We start from the raw sequence: 21593 nt of genomic DNA, 5'->3' as shown, positions 1-21593 counted from the left end.
TTTTTATAATATAATAATCGCGAAGTTCTCAATAGATACGCGCGCAATGTAATTATGCTGTCACATATAAATGCGAAGATATATTTCGACAGACATTCGAGATCCGTAATATTTGCGAATATAAAATTCACTGTCCGATTTATTTGCGATTAATATGCAATTTTATATGAACGCCGCGATTGAAAATAACATACATATCTCGCGCATGACTAACTAAATAAGATAAAATGGAAAATTTTTATAATATGATAATCGAAATCATCAATTATGACGCGCGCGCGACATAATTATTATCACTCAAATTATCACACAATTTGTAAATAATCGCGATTAAAACAGTCATTAAAAAAATTATCGATTGTTTTTTAAATAGTTGAAAAATATATTTGCACTATTAACGCATTTTGCGCGGACTATTAGAAACAATATTCAAAGACGTGAAAAGATAGACAAAGCTTCGATGTATAAGTCAATTATAAGATAATATTAAAATATAAGACACATCGCGATTTAAAATTCCCGAGAAAACGCGACAAATAAACAAATTGATAATATTCGGAATAACCGATTCCGCAATATTTATAATTTTTATAATATAATAATTGAAGCGCCCTCAATAGACACGCGCGCGATATAATTATTATCACACAAAGGCGAAGATATTTCGATAGACAATTTGAGGTCTGTAATGTTTGCGAATATATAATTCATCGACTGATTTACGTGCGAATTTTTATAAGATAAATCGCGATTTAAAATTTGCGATGAAACGCAACGAATAAATAAATCTATAATATTCAAAATAATCGATTGCGTATGAATTTTATAATATAATTCAACGCCATTTGATATGCGGATGACATACCGGTAATATTCGATAAAAAGAGGAGCGACCTTAAAAATGGAGAACGATTAACATCTTGTTTCTACATCAGATTTCGCAAGATCAATTTGCGAAGAAAAGTTAAGTAATCCATTGAACGTCGGGAACTTCACTGTAGGAGGGAACGAATCCCGGATCTTCCGGACTATTCCCAATAGCAATGATTTCAGTAATAAATCAACGACAATTATCCCTCGTCATTATTTTCAATTCACGAAATTGATATTCACGTCAGAAAACATGTTCTTTCATTACTAAGAAATATATTTCATCATTGAAAATTAAATGGATATAGCAATTTTTTTATAGAAATGTGATTACGAACGATTATATTTATAAATAATAAAATCCATGCATCATTGAAGTTTGTAGTGAATGTGCGAATACAAATAGTTTTGGGGTACCGTTTGCGCGCGCGAGACGAATCGAACCCGATAACAGCAAGATTTAAAAAATTTCAATTCGAATAGTTTGTAAAATAAAATAAATCAAATAATTTTAAATATATAATTAATTCTAGATTAATTCTCTAGATTCTTATTCTTATAATGTTTAAATTAATAATTTTTTTTCTTTTAATCACCATCTTACTGATATAGGGGTACCCATTCGATTCGTCTCAAAATTTTTAAGTATTCGCACATTTTATGTAACATTCATGTATAATTTCGCGTATATATGATATATAATATTAATAAAAATTATAAAAATATTTTGGATACGTTAATTTGTGCATGTATTTTATTATACATATATATAAAATGGTATATATCTAAAAACTAATATCCTAAAATGGCGATGGATGTCCAGTACCTGCAAATAGTTTCTTAAAAGAAACTAAAAACTAATATTAATATCCCCAGTACCTAGAAATAATTAATTAATAATTAATAAAATATATTCGTTCGTAATCATTTTTATCAAACAGTTAATAAAAACTATTACAATATGAAATTACTTGAAAAATAGATATTTATACACAACGCTATATCCATATTTAATCTACTATTAAATCTTTCTGGCATTAGAATACCAGTTAATAATAATACCAATCCTAATAATGACAGAACATTTTTAACGAAGAAAAGAATAGATGCATTTCTCTCACATCTAAATATATATTATTTAAATTAATTCGACTTTAAAGAAGCGTATGGCGTTCGTCGTTGAATGACTACCGAAATCATTGCTGTCGGAAATTGCCAGGAAAACCTGGGATTAGTTCCATTCCTACAATAAAAATTTCCAATTTTCAACAGAGCACCGAACTAGACGTCGCGAATGGATCTTACAAGAACCGATGAGAAATAATTCTCCATAATGAAAATCGTTTCGACTCCTCGGCGGTACGAGTCACGCAACTTTCATTAAACGTTTATCTAACGAAAGGAACAACGATAACTCTTTTATTAATCTCGTATAAGAACACGAAAAGAACGCGGAAAAAACACGGTGTTTTCGCAACCGTAATTTATTAATTTATTTATGAATATTTTTTGATACGAAATTCGTAAATACACAAATATAACCGAAGAAACAAATTATTAAATTGATAATATTTAACTCGCGATTCTATAATATTGAAGGTGATCGTTTAATTTTATAAAGCTAATATTTAATCGTTGACTTAACACATCGAATCTTCACACTCTTATTCCATATTTCTTTATATTTAATTAGCGCAATATTCAGGAATATTATTTCACGAGAGGGACAGCGGTGAGATCTTTTATTAAAATGGCAATTTCGTCTAAGAATAGGGAAAGAATGCGGAAATAAATATGATATGTTTCCGTAATTTATTAATTTTACGAATATTTATTTCGGATACGAAATTCGTAAATACATAAATCGAATTGAAAGTAAATCGTTAAATCCGTATAATAATTGACTCGCAACTTCATAACATCGAAGACGATCGTTAAATTTTGTGAAGCTAAATACTTAATCGCTAACTTAACATCGACTCTTTATACTCTTATTCGATATTTTTTTACTTTTAATTAGCAATATTTGAGAATATTATTTGAGAGGGACGGCAATAAGATCCTTTATTAAAATGGCAATCTCGTCTAAAAACGCGAAAAGAACGCGGAAAAAGCACGGTATTTTCATAATCATAATTTATTTCATGAATATTCAGTTCCGCGCGATATGGAATTTATAAATAGATTTCGAATTTGTTAATGACTCTTTGATATGAAAATACAAACAGTTATTCTTTTATGAATATTTCAAAAATATATACTATAGAATCAAATATGTTAATTTAATGAATTACTATTATATAATCATTACATATACTTTGGATAATTCGTGTAATTTTCGTAAATTTTCGTGTAATTTGCATAAGAATGTATCCATGATATTTCTTAAACATTAATAATTATATGTACAGTTTTCTTAATATTCCTGAAAAAAATAATTTTAATAATTTAGATTTTATTTTTAAAGCATTTTTAAAAATAAATTCAATTTCATTTTTTAAACTGAAATAAAGCCAAATTACAAATTTCTATATATTGTATTAGAGTGCTAACACGGCCATATTTCATATGGTAAAATATAAAACAAGAGCAACCGTTTATAATTGGGTAGAATTTATGCCGGGTATCACAGAATTTAACATAACACTGTCACTCTCGAAAGATGCAATTGTAATTTATATAATTATTGCTTGTATATTTATTTTAATACTATATTTTAATATTTTATAACTGCTTATATTTATTTTTATCTCGTTGCAGTTTATATTTATTTTAATAAATGCCGGCAAAATGAAATGACACAATATGTATATATTAATCTAATCTGTATATGTATCCTGCCCAATTGTAAATGGTTATCCTGACTTTAGTTGTTAGCAGACTAGTATAATATATAAAATTTTTATAATATAAAAATTTTCTGTGCAGATTATCAATAAAAATTGATTGATATTATAATAATATATATAATTAATAAATTTTTATAGTAATGCATAATTTATAATAAAATATAAAATTAATATGTGTATAACACTTATCATATTACAAGTTATTTTATTAATTAATCATTTGGCTTTACATTAAGTTTAAAAACAATATCTACAACAAATTCTATAATGGATGAGCTATAAGAAATTAGAATAAGATAAGTGAATAAGATATATACGCGTTATAAGAATAAATTAGCATCAGATGTAATTGATAAAATTTTTAATGTTCTTTTAATAAATTAGATAAAATTTATACAAAAATGATCTTTTCTCGATCTTCTTTCTTTATAATTAAAATACTGCAATATATTTTCGCGATGGATGCAATACATTTCGAACGAATTTATTAAAAGTTATTTAATCTATCCTAGCTCATCCATTTTAAGGCAACGGATTTATCTACAATCTCTACCGTTACCTTAAAATTAAATAAAAGTTTTTGTCACTCACCGTTGTCACTCATTGATGTGCAGCAGCGGAGTTGTCGTTATCGAAACTACGTTGTCGTTAAAACTACGTCTGTAACATACAAATATAAAATTCATTTATAACAAAGCTCAAAATACAATCAATATTTAAAAAAATTATTATTGTGCGGAATTTTATATCCGATGTGTAAAATAATAAGCAGATATAAACACGTATGGGAAGAATTTATAAATTTTGAAATTATTTTTTAAATAGAAATTTTTATATTTATAAAAATCTTTCTCTCTAATTTTCTCTTTAATTCCTTTAAATTATAAGAACGAATTATTACGATTTATAATAATTGATATACAAATAATAAATATTCACCATCAGGTTGCTTCGCCGATGCAAGATGCCTCTCTCAGGCCTCCTCCTCCTCTCACAATAGTTTGTTGGTCTGTAACATACAAAGAAGATTCAAATTGTAGTCACGGTCAAAAAATTATTATTATATGCATTTAATTTTATATCCGACGCACATAAATAATAAGCAGATAAACAATTTTATAAATTTTGAAAAAAATTCTACTAATAAGTAATAATTTAAGAATTCTATTAAAAGCTATTCGAACGTAGAAACTTTTAAATTACAGTTTTTATGTAAAAATTTCTCTCTTTTTCTCTTGTTTAAATCATGTAAATAAAAAATCAAATTACGCGATTAATTACTTAATTTAAATCGCGCGTACACAATTAATAAATAATTATATATAAGCGATAATTTATTTACCATAGAGTTGCTTCACAGGTGCCTGATGCCTCTCCTAGGCCTCCTCCTCCTCTCATGTTGTTGACGCGCGATACTTTCAACGGCACTCCCGCACTCACGAGCGATATTTTTATATTTTTATAAAATACTACAACGCGAAAACGCGGTAACGAAGCGCTTGCACGTCCGCGGCACGTTGACGGCACCGACGACGCGAAAGGGTACTTAGCTTCCCATTCAGGCACCTTACGATTTATCATAAACAGAAAAATTTAAAATAAACCTCAAGGCACCATCCAAGTACTAAGCCCTCCCACCGCGACAAGGTGTACCCCATGGGAGGGTTATATTATATATAATTTTATATATAATATAATACATAATTTGAAATTTATTTCGTAATATAGTACATAAATTTAAATTCGCAAATATAAACAATAAATATAAAGGATAAGAGAACATCTATTATATAAAGCAATGTTCAAAATAATTGATTTTAAATCTAATTATTGCGCGCAATTAATTTTTACACTTTTACTTTTAAATAGATATATTTTAATATTATAAATCGCGTAATTACAAAATAATTTATATTTCTTAGATATAAACTTTTCAAAAAATTTCTATTTTTTTATACATTTAATAATATATAAATATTATAATATATAAATATAGAAATATTTAAATTAATATATTAATGTGAAATGTTTTGTAGAACATAAGAAGTATCTGAAAATATTAATTAATAAAAAATTTTATAAATGTTTTAATTATTTTAAAATAAAAAGTGGAATAAAATAAAAAGTGGAATATTTTTTATAAGTATATGTATTATATATGTTACAATTTAAAATCACTACTAAATCACAATGAAAGAAATAAAACGAAATGAGAATTATGTATATTTTGAATATATATATTATTGATAAATAATTTATATATTGTTGTAATATATTGTTGCGTCCGTGGAACGATATATATCGAATGCGCGCGACACAACCGATCGGCACACGCTCGCGCGTAAATAATAACGCGGTTTAAGGTACACAAGAATTTTAATAAATCACGAGTAACATACAAGAATTCAGAATAAATGTAAAACGAATCACAGGTAGACGCGCGTCCGCACAGCTTGACAGCTGGGCTCAGAATCTCTGACAGTCGTTGTTAACATCTTGACAACGCGCGCGGAAACGATCTTTTTTCGTCGACGTACTTCCTGCCAAAAGAATTCAACGGGTGGCGAATACATCCAGGAGGACGGGACGCGGGAACGCGGGAACGCAACAATATAATAAATAATGAATGTGATAAATAATTTAAATTAATGACTTACATCTTATTGATCCATCCATTTCCAAAACCTCCTTTTTTCTTTTGCTTTCTTCGATTTTTCCTCGTGGCACTTCAATCCTCGTTGCACTCATTTGAATTCCTCGTTGCACTTGCACTCATTCACGAAAAGTTCCTCGTTACACTTGCAATTGTGTTTAGAGAAAGAATTTGGTAATATATGAAACGTCTCACATCACTACTTCACTGCTCAAGAGCCACTGAGCGAATGATCGTAAGTCAGAAACATTACCGCGATACTGTTTATATCGCCAAGGTTGACTATGAAAGGAAAGAATTTGATAATATATGAAACGTCTCACATCCCTACTTTAGTGCTCAAGCTCACTGTGCGAATGATCGTAAGTCAGAAACATTACCGCGGTACTGTTTATATCGCCAAGGTTGACTATGAAAGGAAAGAATTTGATAATATATGAAACGTCTCACATCCCTACTTTAGTGCTCAAGCTCACTGTGCGAATGATCGTAAGTCAAAAACATTACATATCGCCAAGGTCGTCTTATATTATATTATTGTTAAAATTTACTGTGAAATATTTTATGAGTGATAATTATATATAATTCTCATTTATAAAATATCTGAACAATTATATTATTATGAAATATTTTAACGTATTAATATATTAATATATCTCATATATTTAACACATTAATGTATCGTAAGATTAAAAGATTAAAGTAATGATATGTCGTAATATATAACTATTGTTTAATTAACAAGGATTGCCGATTAAGAAAATTTAAAGCATTGGTCGAAATTTATTTAATTCCAATAAGTATCGTTAGGGAAATTATTATAATAAGCATCAATAATCGAAAGATCATAACAAAATTAATTCTTTTATATATCCCCTTTTATATATCCCCTGTTTCAATTTTTATTCACAGTAATTAAGATTGCGATTCGATAAAGATATATCGTTCCGATACAGTTTTATGTCCTTTATCTCATATAAGTTAATTATATAATTTATAATTATTAATAATTATATCAAATTATGTTTCGATACTAATTTAAACCGTATTTAGAAAAAATATTCGACAATATGCGAAGCGTTTCGAACCATTACTTTATTGCTCGAGTGTCACTGCGAATGATAACGAAGCCATGACATATAAACAATATCGCGCTATTGTTTATATTGCCAAAGTCGAACACCGTGTTACTGATAATTCATTGTTAAAATATTTTACGTACTATAACATATACGTATATATGAAAATATTAAATTGTAGAAGTTTTCCAATTTATAGATTAATTAAACGATTATTTATTATACAATTAATTATCATACGAAGCATTTCGCATCACTATTTTAGATATTTTCTTTAGAGAATATAAAACTGCGCCACAAAATATCGCAATATAAATAAATCTAATCTACCTCTAGATACAGAATAATACTCTGCGCCCCAAGATATCACAAAATATCGCAAAATATCGCATTGTAATTAAACCTATACTATCCGTAGATAATTAATATTACACTGCGCCCACAAATATCGCAATATAAATAAACCTAAACTACCCCTAGATACAGAATAATACTCTGCGTCCCAAGATATCGCAAAATATCGCAAAATATCGCATTGTAATTAAACCTATACTATCCGTAGATAATTAATATTACACTTCGCCCACAAATATCGCAAAATATCGCATTGTAATTAAACCTATACTATCCGTAGATAATTAATATTACACTACGCCCACAAATATCGCAAAATATCGCAATATAAGTAAACCTAAACTACCCCTAGATATAGAATAATACTCTGCGCCCCAAGATATCGCAAAATATCGCAAAATATCGCATTGTAATTAAACTATACTGCGCCTCCAAATATCGCAAAATATCTCTCTCTCTCTCTCTCTCTCTCTTTCTCTCTCTCTCTCTCTCTCTCTCTCTCTCTCTCTCTCTCGCAATATAAATAAACCTAAACTAGATAGAGAATATTACTTTACGCCCACAGATATCGGAAAATATCTAAACTTTACTGCTCGAATATCACCGAGCAAATGATAGCAATATAACATACAAATAATAGCACGCTATTGTTTACGTCGTCAAAGTCGAACATAATGTTATTGATAATTCGTTCCCGAAATATTTTATATACTATAAAATATACACGAGCGGAATATTAAATTATAGAAGTATTTTAATTTATTGATTAAAATTGATTATTTATTAAACAATTCATCACGGAGCTAATTATTTCAATTTATTCGATTGTTTTACCGCGCTTTTCCGAAGTCAAATTTTATAATATTTAGTTTTGCATTTTAAAAGATTGATTTATAGCGAGCTAAATAAATAAATAAATAAATAAACAAATGATGTTGAGAAGAAAAAGAAAACAAATAAATAAATAAATAATAGCGTGGAAAGAGAGAACATACTAATATTTTTATATAATAAATTATTATTAATTAAATTATTTGTATTTTTATTTATATTATTTGTATTATTTATATTATCAGAGAGAAGACATATGTTACCCTCTGAGAACATTCGTGGACTTTGGCTTTGTAGTTCCTGTCCACATTTTTAATGTCCACAGAGGGAGTATCGCTTTCATCTCTCAGTCTTCTCTCTAATATGATATAGCCAATCAGATCCGTTAGCTGTACTGTGTCGTTCAGATTAGTTTCCTTTCAATTATTTTTCTTGCTCTATGATTATAACCAAAAAGAGAGCGATCATTGGCCGCATTCAGCAGACTCAACTGCTAAGTAGTAATCGAACACGATTGGTTTCTACTTTCAGATCCGACCAATCACCGTCGAATTACATTGGAAAATCTAGTAATAGGCCTAGTAATGCGGCCAATAGCTATTGGCCGCATTCAGCGGACTCAACAGTTGGGTATCATTACTAGATTTTCCAATGTAATTCGACGGTGATTGGTCGGATCTGAAAGTAGAAACCAATCGTGTTCGATTGCTACTTAGCAGTTGAGTCCGCTGAATGCGGCCATTTTTTCCACTTTTGTGCGCGTAGCCGGCATAAATTCAAAGATGGCAGGGGATGGTACTGTTGATGAAGCTATGGAGATTGAGATTTTACCATCTACAAGTAATAGTGATACGAAAATTAAAGAAAAAGACAACAAATTTCAAAATTTACCATGGTATGTCTTATGATCGAAAAAAGTTTTATTTCTAATAATTGTTTTATATTAATGTGAAAACTTAGGTTATATCTTTAATTTTTGAATAGATTTTATATGATTATACAAAATACACAAAGTATATTTAGAAAAATAACGTGAGATACAAAAGATCCTTAGATATTAAATTTATCACTCTTATAAAATATTAGTAATTAGTTTATATATGTGTATGTTTGAATATTGTATATATGCGATAACACATAATCTTGCTATTAATGTACATTATTAATGTTTATGGTATTATTTACTGAGAAATACATAAAACATTGACTATTCTTGCAAGATTTTAAAAAGAAATAGCAATGTTTATAATGTAATAATAATATTATAATAATATTATATTTTTATTAATATTGTAATAATATTATATTTTTATTAAAAAGTTCATTAAAAATCCTATGTCTTTTGGATCATATAAGATAATACTATCATTATTTATTGATATCTAGGATCGAAAAATATCGGCCACAAGTATTTTCAGACATTGTTGGCAATGAAGACACTGTATCTAGACTAGCTGTTTTTGCTCAACATGGAAATACTCCGAATATTATTATTGCTGGACCACCTGGAGTTGGCAAAACCACTACAATTTTGTGTTTGGCACGTATTTTATTGGGACCAGCATTTAAAGAAGCTGTACTTGAATTAAATGCTTCAAATGAGAGAGGAATAGATGTAGTTAGGAATAAAATCAAAATGTTTGCACAAAAGAAGGTAATATATAGAATATTAAGAGATATGTATATTTCTTTAAATAATATCATATTTCTTTAAATAATATCATATTTCTGTGATTGTAATTGCATATTACAGGTAAATCTTCCTAAAGGGAAGCATAAAATCATTATTTTAGATGAAGCTGATAGCATGACTGATGGTGCACAGCAGGCATTGCGTCGTACAATGGAAATTTATAGCCATACAACTAGATTTGCTCTTGCATGTAATAATACAGAAGAGATTATTGAACCTATACAATCACGATGTGCTATGTTAAGATATGGAAAATTAACAGATGCCCAAATCTTGGCAAAAGTTCTTGAAGTCTGCGAAAAAGAAAAAGTAGCTAAAATATTATAGATAATGATAAATGATTTAAAATTGATTTACAATTCTATGTATTTTTACTTTATTACATTGTAGCTTTCGTATACAGATGATGGTATGGAAGCAATAGTGTTTACTGCCCAAGGAGACATGAGACAAGCCTTGAATAATTTGCAATCTACATATAATGGATTTAATCATGTTAATGGTGAAAATGTATTTAAAGTTTGCGATGAACCTCATCCTTTAATCGTCAAAGAGATGCTGGATGATTGCATAAAGGGAGACGTTTCTAAAGCATGCACGGTAAAATATTTATTTGAAAATATTAATATATATCAAAATATAAATGTAATATATATATATATATATATATATATATATATATATATATTACATATATATATATATATATATATATATATATATATATATATATATATTACATTTATATATATATTACATTTATAAATTATATTTACTAGGTAATGGATCATTTCTGGAAAATGGGATATTCTGCGGAAGATATAGTTAGTAACATATTCAAAGTTTGTAAAAATCATGCTATGGATGAAAAACTAAAGTTGATATTTGTTAAGGTAAATTATATATGACATTATTTTATGCATTAAAAAAGATTAAAATTATTTTACTCTTACATATAATTTTAAGATAATATTTTTAATATTAATTCATACACAGGAAATTGGAATAACACATATGGGAATAGTGGAAGGTATCAATAGTTTGTTACAGTTACATGCCCTTGTGGCAAAACTTTGCCGTTTGTCAAAATAATTGATTGTATTCTATTTTTTAATAAACATTTTTATATTTTTATCATATGTGCGTTTTTATAATCTATTTTTTGTAGTTTTATCATTTGGAAATATTGTGTCAAAATAATTTTTCTAGAGACATTTTAATTGCATATCTATAAAATAGAATATATTAGAGATTAATATATTATAGATTATAGATCTAAACATATTATCACCAAACATTGCATACACTGTGCCACATATTGATGCACATAGTTTCTCGAATACTTTGTTATAAGTAATGATAGGACTAGCAATTTTAAAAAATGAAAATTTATATTTGATAATAACTTATTACTATCGTACAAAGCTAAAAAAAGAATTTAAATGAACCACTATATATGCATTCTAAATCTGTAGCAGAATCAATGCTAAAAGTAAAGGCCATAAACATGTATTCTAATTTTAAAACATTTAACATTTTGTATAAGATTTTATTTCCATATTGCATTAATTAATCTTTTTTATTATCAGTATTCAGTTACAGGATAATTGTTTTTAAATACATGATATTTGTGAAAAAAATGTATCTTATTCAAAGATTTTTCTATTTCAAAATTAAAGGTTATAATATTTTGTACATTTTTACATTTAGAACAGTACATATTCATAGAATTATATTATAAACTTTATTGTAACGTTTAATAATAATCTTATAAAATTGTAATATTCAATTTATTTACTATTTTTATACACAGAATTATATTAACAAATATTATGTATGTATACTTTCCTTGAAAAATCGAATAATTAAATTAAATTATTGAAACCAGAATGACAAGAATTATAAACACATGATTATAAATATATGATATGTAATGATTGTGATATGTGAGCTTGGTATATATGTGATGCATGTACTAGGTTGCTAAACCATATATTCAGCGGTAAATTTTAGTAATCACAAGCGTTTATTTCGGCGCTTAAATTTAAAAATCCGCTATTAATTAAAAAATCTACAATCTTATGTTTAAGAGCATTAAATAGTATTATTTATCAATAAATTTACCAATAAATTATATTTATACCAATCATCAAGACTGACTGAGATTTGGAATAGACTTTTTGGATTTTTTGAATTTATATTTAAAATATAAATATAAAATATAAGTCTTCTCAAGAAGATCTCAAATACACTCTTTATGGATATACAATCTGCCGCTAGATTTGTCCAAATGTTGGGTTCTGTTTGTAATAATGTATGTGATTTATCAGTCTTACGTTCCTTTTGTATTTTCTTGGATAAGATAAATATTTAGAAAAAAATAAATGTAAAGCATTCGTGAAAAAGATAAACTAGAACTTTTTTTTATAGATATCAATTTTAGATTTTATCCTCGCAATATAGCATGCTCTTGATATAATGTATCATAATATGTAACATACAAACGCGTTTCACTGTACATTAGAATCTTGATTATAAATTAATAGAATGTAGTCATCAAGTTTAATAAAACAGGCATATAAATCTATCTCAATATAATGTTACTAATTTGTGATATAATAATTCCCAAGCTATGGAATGGCATTTCAAGGATTCAGCTTAGATATATCTTTGTGTATTCTAATTCATATCATTGATATCTACTTTGTAAATTATCTTTATATTGAGGTGATAGAAAAATAACTGTATTAATTAATATATAAATTTGATATGTGCTTTCAAAATTCTCGTTTCAGAAAATATTTCCGCTTATCTTTCTTTCCTCATTCTCTTTTAGTCACAGAAATGCAGATTCATAATCCTTAGCACCACTTTTCCATTGGTACGGATGTCAAATGCGGTCTCGGCTTTGGAGAAGGCCATCGTAATGCGCTTTGACACGATTCTGCTCTAGAGGGTGTTCTCGGAGGCGGTTGAGGTGGATTAACGAGAGACTCTTGCAAGTTTGAATTCGTATCCCCGCCGTTCGTCTCAAGATGTCGAGATATGTTCTTCTCTACCGGTGGATCGCCGCGATGGTTTCTCTTTGTGGGCTTTCGAGCCATATCGTGCTGCAGTGCGGTCGGTGGCGCGCTTTCCACGGATTGGAGACTCGCCGCGCGATGCAGGGAGAGTCGCAACGGCTTCTTCGGCGGCGCCGGGCGAGTCTTCGTCTCTTGAGAACTAGTATATGCCGTCGATACTTCCGAATTCTCTGATGCGCGAGACTGGGAATCCTAAAAGGAAGAATATTATATATATAAATTGTATGGATATTGAATAGAATTTAAATAATTGAATGTGTGTGTGTGTGAAAGAGAGAAATACTGTTATCTAATGGGTTGATGGGAAAGTAATTTCGTTTTTCATACATAATATTTTTAATGTTATTAACGAAAAAAAATTTCTCATCTACCTAATATACATATAAGCTTAAAAATAAAATTTTATATTACATTTTTATATTTTTCGAACATCTCTTTATCAATCTTTTTGTCTATCAAATGAATGAATCAATAGAAAAGAGATTCAATTATCAGCATTCAGGAATCAGGATTAAATTATTTATATATAAAATGATCTGAAAAATTTTTGGACTTTAAGAAAAAATTCCAATTTTATATCAAGCGCTCTCTCTCTTTCTTCAAGTTTTACACATATATCATTATACAAGTGAAATACCTGTAAGCGATAATAAGTCGGTTCAGAGTCAAACTCTAGAGATTGCAACTGTGAGATGCTCTTGCGACTTTTATGCAAATGTTCCATGGTAGATTCGACACGCGGCGATCTTCGACGTTGCACCTGCGACTGTATCAGCGATTGCTTACAATCGAGGCTGGCCGTCGATCTGGCCAGCTGTAATCCATGTTTCTGCCTGTTTCGTGATTTGTGATGTCCAGTCGAAACTCCATCGGATGAAAAATCGAGTTCACGCTGGTTTCTAGAATCTGTTGAACGTCTGGAATGATCATTGTGTTTGCTTCTGACAGTCGGCAAACTCTGCCGCAGTTCTGTACAACTTCTCACGTTGAGACCAGGTAGATTCGCTACCAACGCTGTCACCTGAGGACCTTTTTGGAAAACCTGCAAATTAAAATTTTAATTTATGAAATTATTATATTTGATACTATTTCAATGTTTATTTCAGTTAATAAGCGATTTTCCTCTTAACGTAACATTTTATGAAAAAACTTATCAATCTTTAAAGCTTATTCATCTTTTTAACTTCATTTAACTATTAATCTTTTTAACTTTCTTATCAAGCTTGTCAAAGTATTTATAATTTATTGAAACATATATACATATATATGGAAAAGAAGATTTTTTCATACATTGATTAATTATAAATTATAATGATAATATAATTTTTTTCTAAATGTTATCTATTCTTTCTCACTATAGTGTGATATTAATCAAGTTTTCCTTTTTGTGAGATATTTTTTAAAATTTTTCTATAATAATGATTATTTATAATAAATGTACAAAAATAAAACTTTGATATCAGTATCAAAGTGCAAATTAAAATTTAATAAATTCCAATTCATTAATATGGATATTTATCTTGGGATATTTATCCCATGTTTCGATGTTGATTTATTTTATTAAAACGATTTGAAATGCGCTAGCAAGTTACCTGTACATGTTCTTGACGATTTGGCGACGGCTCTTCGGTAGGGACTTCGGTTCTGCTCGGCGCCAAGAGATCTCTGACCTGTTCCTCGAGATAGCCGATCCTGTGCGTCAATCTGAGATTATCGGAGCGTAACGTGCGCAATGCTGCCAAGGACTCGCCTTTTCGCAGGACTACTATTTGCGCAGCGTCAGGTGCAACAGCCAAAAGCCGCGCCAAATCGCTTCTACCCGCTCCTACCACCAGTTTTCCATTTACTTCCAAGATTCTAAAAAAAATATGTACTGTTGATTGTACTTTATTTGACTGAACGATTTTCTTTGATGTTAAAAAAAAGATCTTAATGAAAAATACATATTTCGTTCCTCCTCTCTCTCTTTTTAGTGTATATATATATATATATATATATATATATATATATATATATATATGTAATTAATAAATATATATATAAATAATTAATAATTGATTGCGGCATATTTTTTCTCGGAATAGAGCTCGGACTGACGATTGCAATGTTGAGTGATATCTTATTACAATTTTACATTCTATATGATCAAATTATAAAGCGAAATTATGCGCGGAACTGAGCTTAATGACGCATGGCGAATTATAATGTGTGGGAACTGAAAAAAAATTATGTTGAGCAAAGTAGGCAATGCGTATTATCTTTAGTTATTTCGTGAGAAACAGCACGAAGTTTATACACTATAAAAACTCCAAGCAGTTTTATAATATCAATTAAGAAAATTTTAGAGAATACAATGTATTCTTTAAATGAAACTTTGTATTTTGTGAGCGTTTTTTAAATTTATTTATTATTTATGAAAAGTATCAAATTATTTATAGCTTGTAAATTATGTTAACGATCAAAAATAAAAGATTTTTAACGAATTTTACGAATGGAAATAAATAACAAAATTAAATATTATTTTATATTTAAAATTTTGAATCGACTTTAATGAAATTTTTAATTAATCCGAAAATCAACTGTTTCTCGAATCAAACGCTTTGAACCAAAAAGTTCAACAACCCATTAATGTCCATGCGTATTTTTAAAAGATCTACGTAAGCAGGCCTGAAACACCCTGGCCCTGCCTATAGTAAATCTTGAGTGAATATACTGAGTAAAATAGTGGAAGGTGGGGTCATGTGAAGTCGCGGGTACAATTAGCGAGGGCACATGGCGAACTTCCGGTGCCGCTTCACGCTACAGCGACCCGTTGGGAACCAAATGTCAAGATTGCCCCATTGTTCTTCCCCGATAGCCGCGCACGTTACATAGTACTACCACCGTCGCACACAATCACACTATGATTCCTCCGACACCTTTTCTGCATCGTTCCGAAACCAACAGAGAATTGTGTTCGAATTAATAGAATTCCTTGAATTCCGATTTCCAAAGGTAATTCCACCGTTTAAACTTTAAATCAATTTGCAATGCATGGATAAATTCTATAGAAAATATTAAAATGATAAAAACTGTTTTTAGTTTAATTGCAAATTTGCAAGTTTGCAAATTAAGAATTCCAAATTGTAATGTATTGCGAAATTGACGGTGGCAGCTTCATCGGGAAACAATGTGCTGTTCCGAAGCATGAACTTTGAGAGCGACACATTAATTGTTACGACGGATGTCGACAGAAATGCGGCTTTTTTTGCTTCTGTTAGATGGTGATTAAAGAGCGGAATGGAATGGTTACTTCGCTCCCGCAGTTACCACCGTCATCCTTTCACAGGAGCGCGGAAAAGTATCCCATTCGCATTGTCGTAATCTTCCTGAGGAAGAGAACAATAAAATAAAACCGTTGACGTTCGATTTACAGTTTCGCTCACCGTTTTATATGTTTGAAAAGTTTTATTGGAGATGCTGTCACATGAATTGATTTTGTAACTTTTAAATTAAATTTCAGAAGCATGATATATTCTGATATACAGAAAAGATGATTTTCCTCAAAAATTAGATGTCATTTCCTTTTAAAAATTTTTAAAATTTTAACTTTGCTTTTATTATTAATTAGTGTAGCGAAATAACATTCTGCTATTGTTTAATATATAGAAAATTTATTATATATTATATTTGTATAGATATATATGTATTATATATTATATATAACTATAAACAAAAATGCCTTGGAATATTTCTGTTGGAAAATTAATTTCTCTTAAAAATTCTTAAAAATTTTTACGAAATTAAATAATGTTGCTGAAAGAGATGATTTTTAATGAATTATTTTATAGCATCAAATGTATTTTAAACATTGTTATTCAGATCTGCTTAAAATAGAAGTGTTAAGAGGTTTTTTAATAAATCACACCAGATAAATTAAGAATTAAAATGAGATATTCGAAATTACTTATTATTTATAATAAAAAATTAAATAAATAAATTATTAGAAATAAGAATAAAATAGATCATTTCTTTATCTATATCAAAATATATATACCCATGAAATTCGATTGGAATGTATATATGTTATTTATAATGCAATAAACAGGATAAGATAAATGGACAATTGTGGAAAGAATATCCTTATTATGTACGTGAGTTGAATGCGTGTACGAGGAATAAAAAATTCGCACGAATTTTACATCACTTTATATATCGGACGAACGTGGATATTTGATGACTCGCGAATTCCGGTACAACAATACAAACCTGTCTCCTTTACAAAGACCAGAATCCTCTACGGCCCAGTCAACGTAGAGACCAATCGCGTCGTCTCTTGGTCCGGCTCCAAAACGTGGACTTTTCGGATCTGCGCTGACTTCTATCGCGTGAATCGTAACTTGCGTCGAGCCGGAAACGCAGCTGCAAGTAAAGTGATTGATGTAAATTTAAACTTCTTATTATGTGAAAAATGTAACAAATAATGCAATCTTATTTTTTAGTAATCTTATTTTCTAGTTTTAATCTAAAAAATTGCTTTAAAAAAATAATATGTAATAAATATCTTAATATACATGTATCTTAATTATTCAAATATTTAATGATAAGAGCACACATCCTAGTAAAAGATAGACGATTTTTATAATTTTTTTCAGAAAAATTAGTTTTAAATTAAAAAAAAGAATTTGAAATAAATAAATTGATATGCTAAAAAATATTTTTATCTCCTTATAACATTAATAAATTCTTGTTTGTTTTCGAGAATAAATGTAGATAAAAATTTCTTATTGTTCTGTTTAATTTACGCCATAAGAAAATTGCGCATTAAAAAATTGCAGCATTAAGAAAATATTAATTAACAATAAAAATATAGAAAATATATACCTGAATATTGTATCGTTCTTTTGCTTTTCTTGAGTTTCAGCCAATTCCAAAGCAGTTTGAAGGGCTCTGCTTTCCTCGTGAAGAGTCAGCAACTCGAGTTCCTCGCGACCTAGTCTATACTCCAGTTCCGCTTGTTGTATTCGGACATCAATATTACTGAAAAAAATTGTATACATTATATAATTGTACATATATATTTATAAAGTGTATATATATTATAAAAATTAGTGTGAGAGGAGGGGGGGAAAGATAAAATATAATTTTAATTATATTTATTCATTCCAAGTGTCTTACTCCCTGCAATCGTGTATTTTTTTTATTTAAAATGAATTTAAATTAAAAAATAATTCTTTTGTTCAAAAATAATTGTTTTATTAATAAATAATTAGGAGTTTCCCTTTTCTCCAAAAATCAAAAAAGATTTCCCATACCGGGAATCGAACCCGAGCCTCCTGGGTGAAAGCCAGGTATCCTAGCCACTAGACCATATGGGATTGTGAAAGTACTTCTTTTGATACTATTCTAATTGTAAGATTGTACCATATAGTTTCGAAGAATATTATTTATTTCTTTACGTTGATGAAAAATTTTGTTTCACAAATAAAATGTAATCCGGTAAGTTCCATTATTTAAAAAATTTGTTTTTCAATTATTCATATGTCAACGTTAGTAACTTTTTGAATTTTCGCATATATATGTGCATAAATTATTACTTTCATTTAACAATCGTAACTTGAACTTATTGTAAAAATTATATATATATATATATATATATATATATATATATATATATATATATATGTATATGTATATATAATTCAATATAATATTAATATCAAACTTAATTATTTTATTTAGAATAATTCGCCTATATTTGCCTTTTTCTTTACTTTCTACCTTATTATGGTTTATTTTCAATCAATATGTTTTATTCTTTATCAATATATTTTATTTATCAATATGTTTTATTATAATCAAATAATTAATATGTATATAATTACAGATATATGTAAATTTAATAAATTAATAATCACATTTTATGAAAATGCTTGGTTAAATTATTCATATTGATTAATCAATGATTTACACTATAATCGAATAAATTACTAATATTTTATACAATATAGTAAAATCCAAGTAAAATATATTACCATAATTAAATGGATAAATTGATTTTATCTGTATTATCGTATACAATATATATAGTTTTGTCTATATTGTCATGTATTAGCAAACGTTTGCACACCGTGATATCGGTAATCGTAATTTACGATAATAAGACGAGTGAGCTGAAATCTTGATTTCATCCTTACTCTGTAATGTCGAGGCGCTCGAGCGCCAGCTTCAGGTTCTTAATAGCCAGTCGCTTATTGTCGGCGTCCCGTCGCAACCTTTGAAGCCGTTCCTCGGCCGCTTTCCTGTCGGCCTCGGTCAAGGGTGGCGCGCCATTGCGTAATGCCAGTCTATTGCTCAGCGTGTTGCAGAGCTGGCCCTTGAGCCTGAAAAATAACAAAAGGCACGAACGCTGTATTATGACAAGGAAAGAAAATACTTGTGCTCTCTATTGTCTGTACTTTGATATTTAGAAATGTTTATTGAGATTTCGATAGATCTTTGATGAAGTTTTTTACCTTGGTAGATTTGCTAGAAAGTTTATATTTTTTTTAACAATAGATTATATAAGCTTTAGCTTAAAAAAATAGAGCATAAGACTTTTCATCTTTTTATCATTATGTATTATATATTATATAGAATATTTACTTATATCATATTTTATGTTTTAATAACGGTTTTTGCTATCAAATTTTCGAATCAAATTTTCTTTTAGAAAAATTTGTAGTTAATATTACAGTTAATATTATATTGTAGTTAATAATTTAGAAAAAAATGAGAAATCGTCTCTCATTAGCATATCGAATGATATAAAATAATTTTTAGAAAACGAGAAATTGAAAAAAGTCTTAATAAGAAAAATATTTACAAGATATATAATGTTTCTCTGCAATTCTTTTACAATTCTTTTTAAGACACACGATATACTAACGATCTATGAAGATTTTCTATGAAGAAATCACTCCAACAAATCAATTCCGAAAGATTTACTACCTCTAAAAAAAATTTTTTTTAAATTTACAATGGTCATTTAGAAAAATCCGGCTCTTACGTTTCTCTTTAAAAGATATCAAGTCTACTCGTTGCCTACTTATTATTTGTGTGCGCAATCATTATAATAAAGGAATAGGACGTGATCAATTGATATACCGCCGATTTACCGTCTTTCTCTCTCAATGCCGACCGCGTATCTCAAGGATGTGTAATCAAGCAATTACTCACGTCTGTATTATGTTTTCTTTGTCGCGCAGAGCAACTCGGAGAGCGTCCAATTCTTTATAATGATCTCTATTCCGGTGAGCAGGAGAGGTAACGCCTCCGGAAACACTGCCGCCTTTTTTCCGTCTCGGAGTCGTCGATAGGGACACTTCTATACTGGCCATCTATAATATGTATAAAAATATATCCTGTATAATATATGTATAGAGATATACATATATATAGAGAGAGATGTGTATGTGTATAGAGATGTAATTACAAGTTAATTAAAAAAAATAATTTTGTAATGTATTTAATACTTTAATACTTTAGATTTGTGAATTTTCAATTTGTATTTAATATTTTTTATATGGTCGTTGTGTTTATTCTGTTTGTGTTTATTTTTACGCTTTTTTATATTATATATATACATGCATAGTGCAAATAACTATTTAAAATTATTAATAAAATTTGCGAAATTCCAAGAATCCAATAATCAACATAAGTTTTGGCGTTCTCCAAGATGTTACAAGTTTGATTAACTATTTTTTTGATTATAGCTTGGAAGAAAGATAAAGAAAGAGAGAGCAACTATCATCTCCTTAATATGAGATATATTATACGTATTTCATTTTCTCACATACGCGAACAAGCAAAGCAATTTACCTAACGATGACGAAGGGCATAGGTCTCACAAGACAACGTTGCGAATAATTTCTTGGACATGAATATTTATAATTCATGATGGTGGAAAATTATAATTCCACCGTTACCTCCGCGCATAATCCGTTTTCATGCTATAAATGCTTATAAAAAAAATTGAAGCCATAATAAAAACTGCTAAATTCTTGTTGTAATATATTGAATAATTTTCATATATTCATATAATTAGCTTTTTATAATTTTTTTTTATTGTATATATAATTAGAAAACGATCGTCATGATGAAAATGCTAATAATTGATGAGAATTAAACTTTAAATAAATAATGTATATATAGGAAAAATCG

The 21593-nt window shown here is 28.5% G+C and overlaps 2 protein-coding genes and 1 non-coding gene across 4 annotated transcripts in view; 1 reads left to right on the top strand and 2 right to left on the bottom strand.

Annotated features, from left to right (window-relative positions):
- Window positions 1-9405: 9405 nt before the first annotated feature.
- Rfc4 (replication factor C subunit RfC4) lies at window positions 9406-11468 on the top strand. Its single transcript, XM_083108056.1, has 6 exons — window positions 9406-9531; window positions 10023-10290; window positions 10390-10638; window positions 10720-10929; window positions 11109-11222; window positions 11326-11468. Exons 1-6 carry the CDS (start codon window positions 9419-9421, stop codon window positions 11419-11421), a joined length of 1050 nt encoding a protein of 349 aa, XP_082964182.1. The 5' UTR covers window positions 9406-9418; the 3' UTR covers window positions 11422-11468.
- Window positions 11469-12106: 638 nt separating this feature from the next.
- The window catches only part of Sprt (PDZ domain-containing protein sprite), a 61603-nt gene continuing 52116 nt past the window's right edge, over window positions 12107-21593 (bottom strand). The window contains exons 3-9 of one of the 2 annotated variants that reach the window (XM_083107948.1): window positions 20610-20770; window positions 19589-19774; window positions 18276-18431; window positions 17661-17813; window positions 15005-15269; window positions 14050-14454; window positions 12107-13604 (exon numbers count right to left, since the gene is read on the bottom strand). In XM_083107948.1, the coding sequence (XP_082964074.1) occupies window positions 13191-13604; window positions 14050-14454; window positions 15005-15269; window positions 17661-17813; window positions 18276-18431; window positions 19589-19774; window positions 20610-20770 (1740 nt within the window). In that variant the 3' untranslated portion in view covers window positions 12107-13190. The remainder of the gene's footprint in view (window positions 13605-14049; window positions 14455-15004; window positions 15270-17660; window positions 17814-18275; window positions 18432-19588; window positions 19775-20609; window positions 20771-21593) is intronic. The other variant, XM_083107947.1, reaches the window with a different exon arrangement.
- On the bottom strand, window positions 18698-18769 carry Trnae-uuc (transfer RNA glutamic acid (anticodon UUC)). The gene has a single exon. It is a non-coding gene; the product is annotated as a tRNA-Glu (tRNA).

Source organism: Camponotus vicinus, unplaced genomic scaffold (assembly GCF_025532165.1).
Source record: "Camponotus vicinus isolate PSW18456_S1 unplaced genomic scaffold, iyCamVici1.0 SCAF_9, whole genome shotgun sequence".
Taxonomy (NCBI): domain Eukaryota; kingdom Metazoa; phylum Arthropoda; class Insecta; order Hymenoptera; family Formicidae; genus Camponotus; species Camponotus vicinus.
This window is presented reverse-complemented; position numbering and strand designations above follow the sequence as displayed.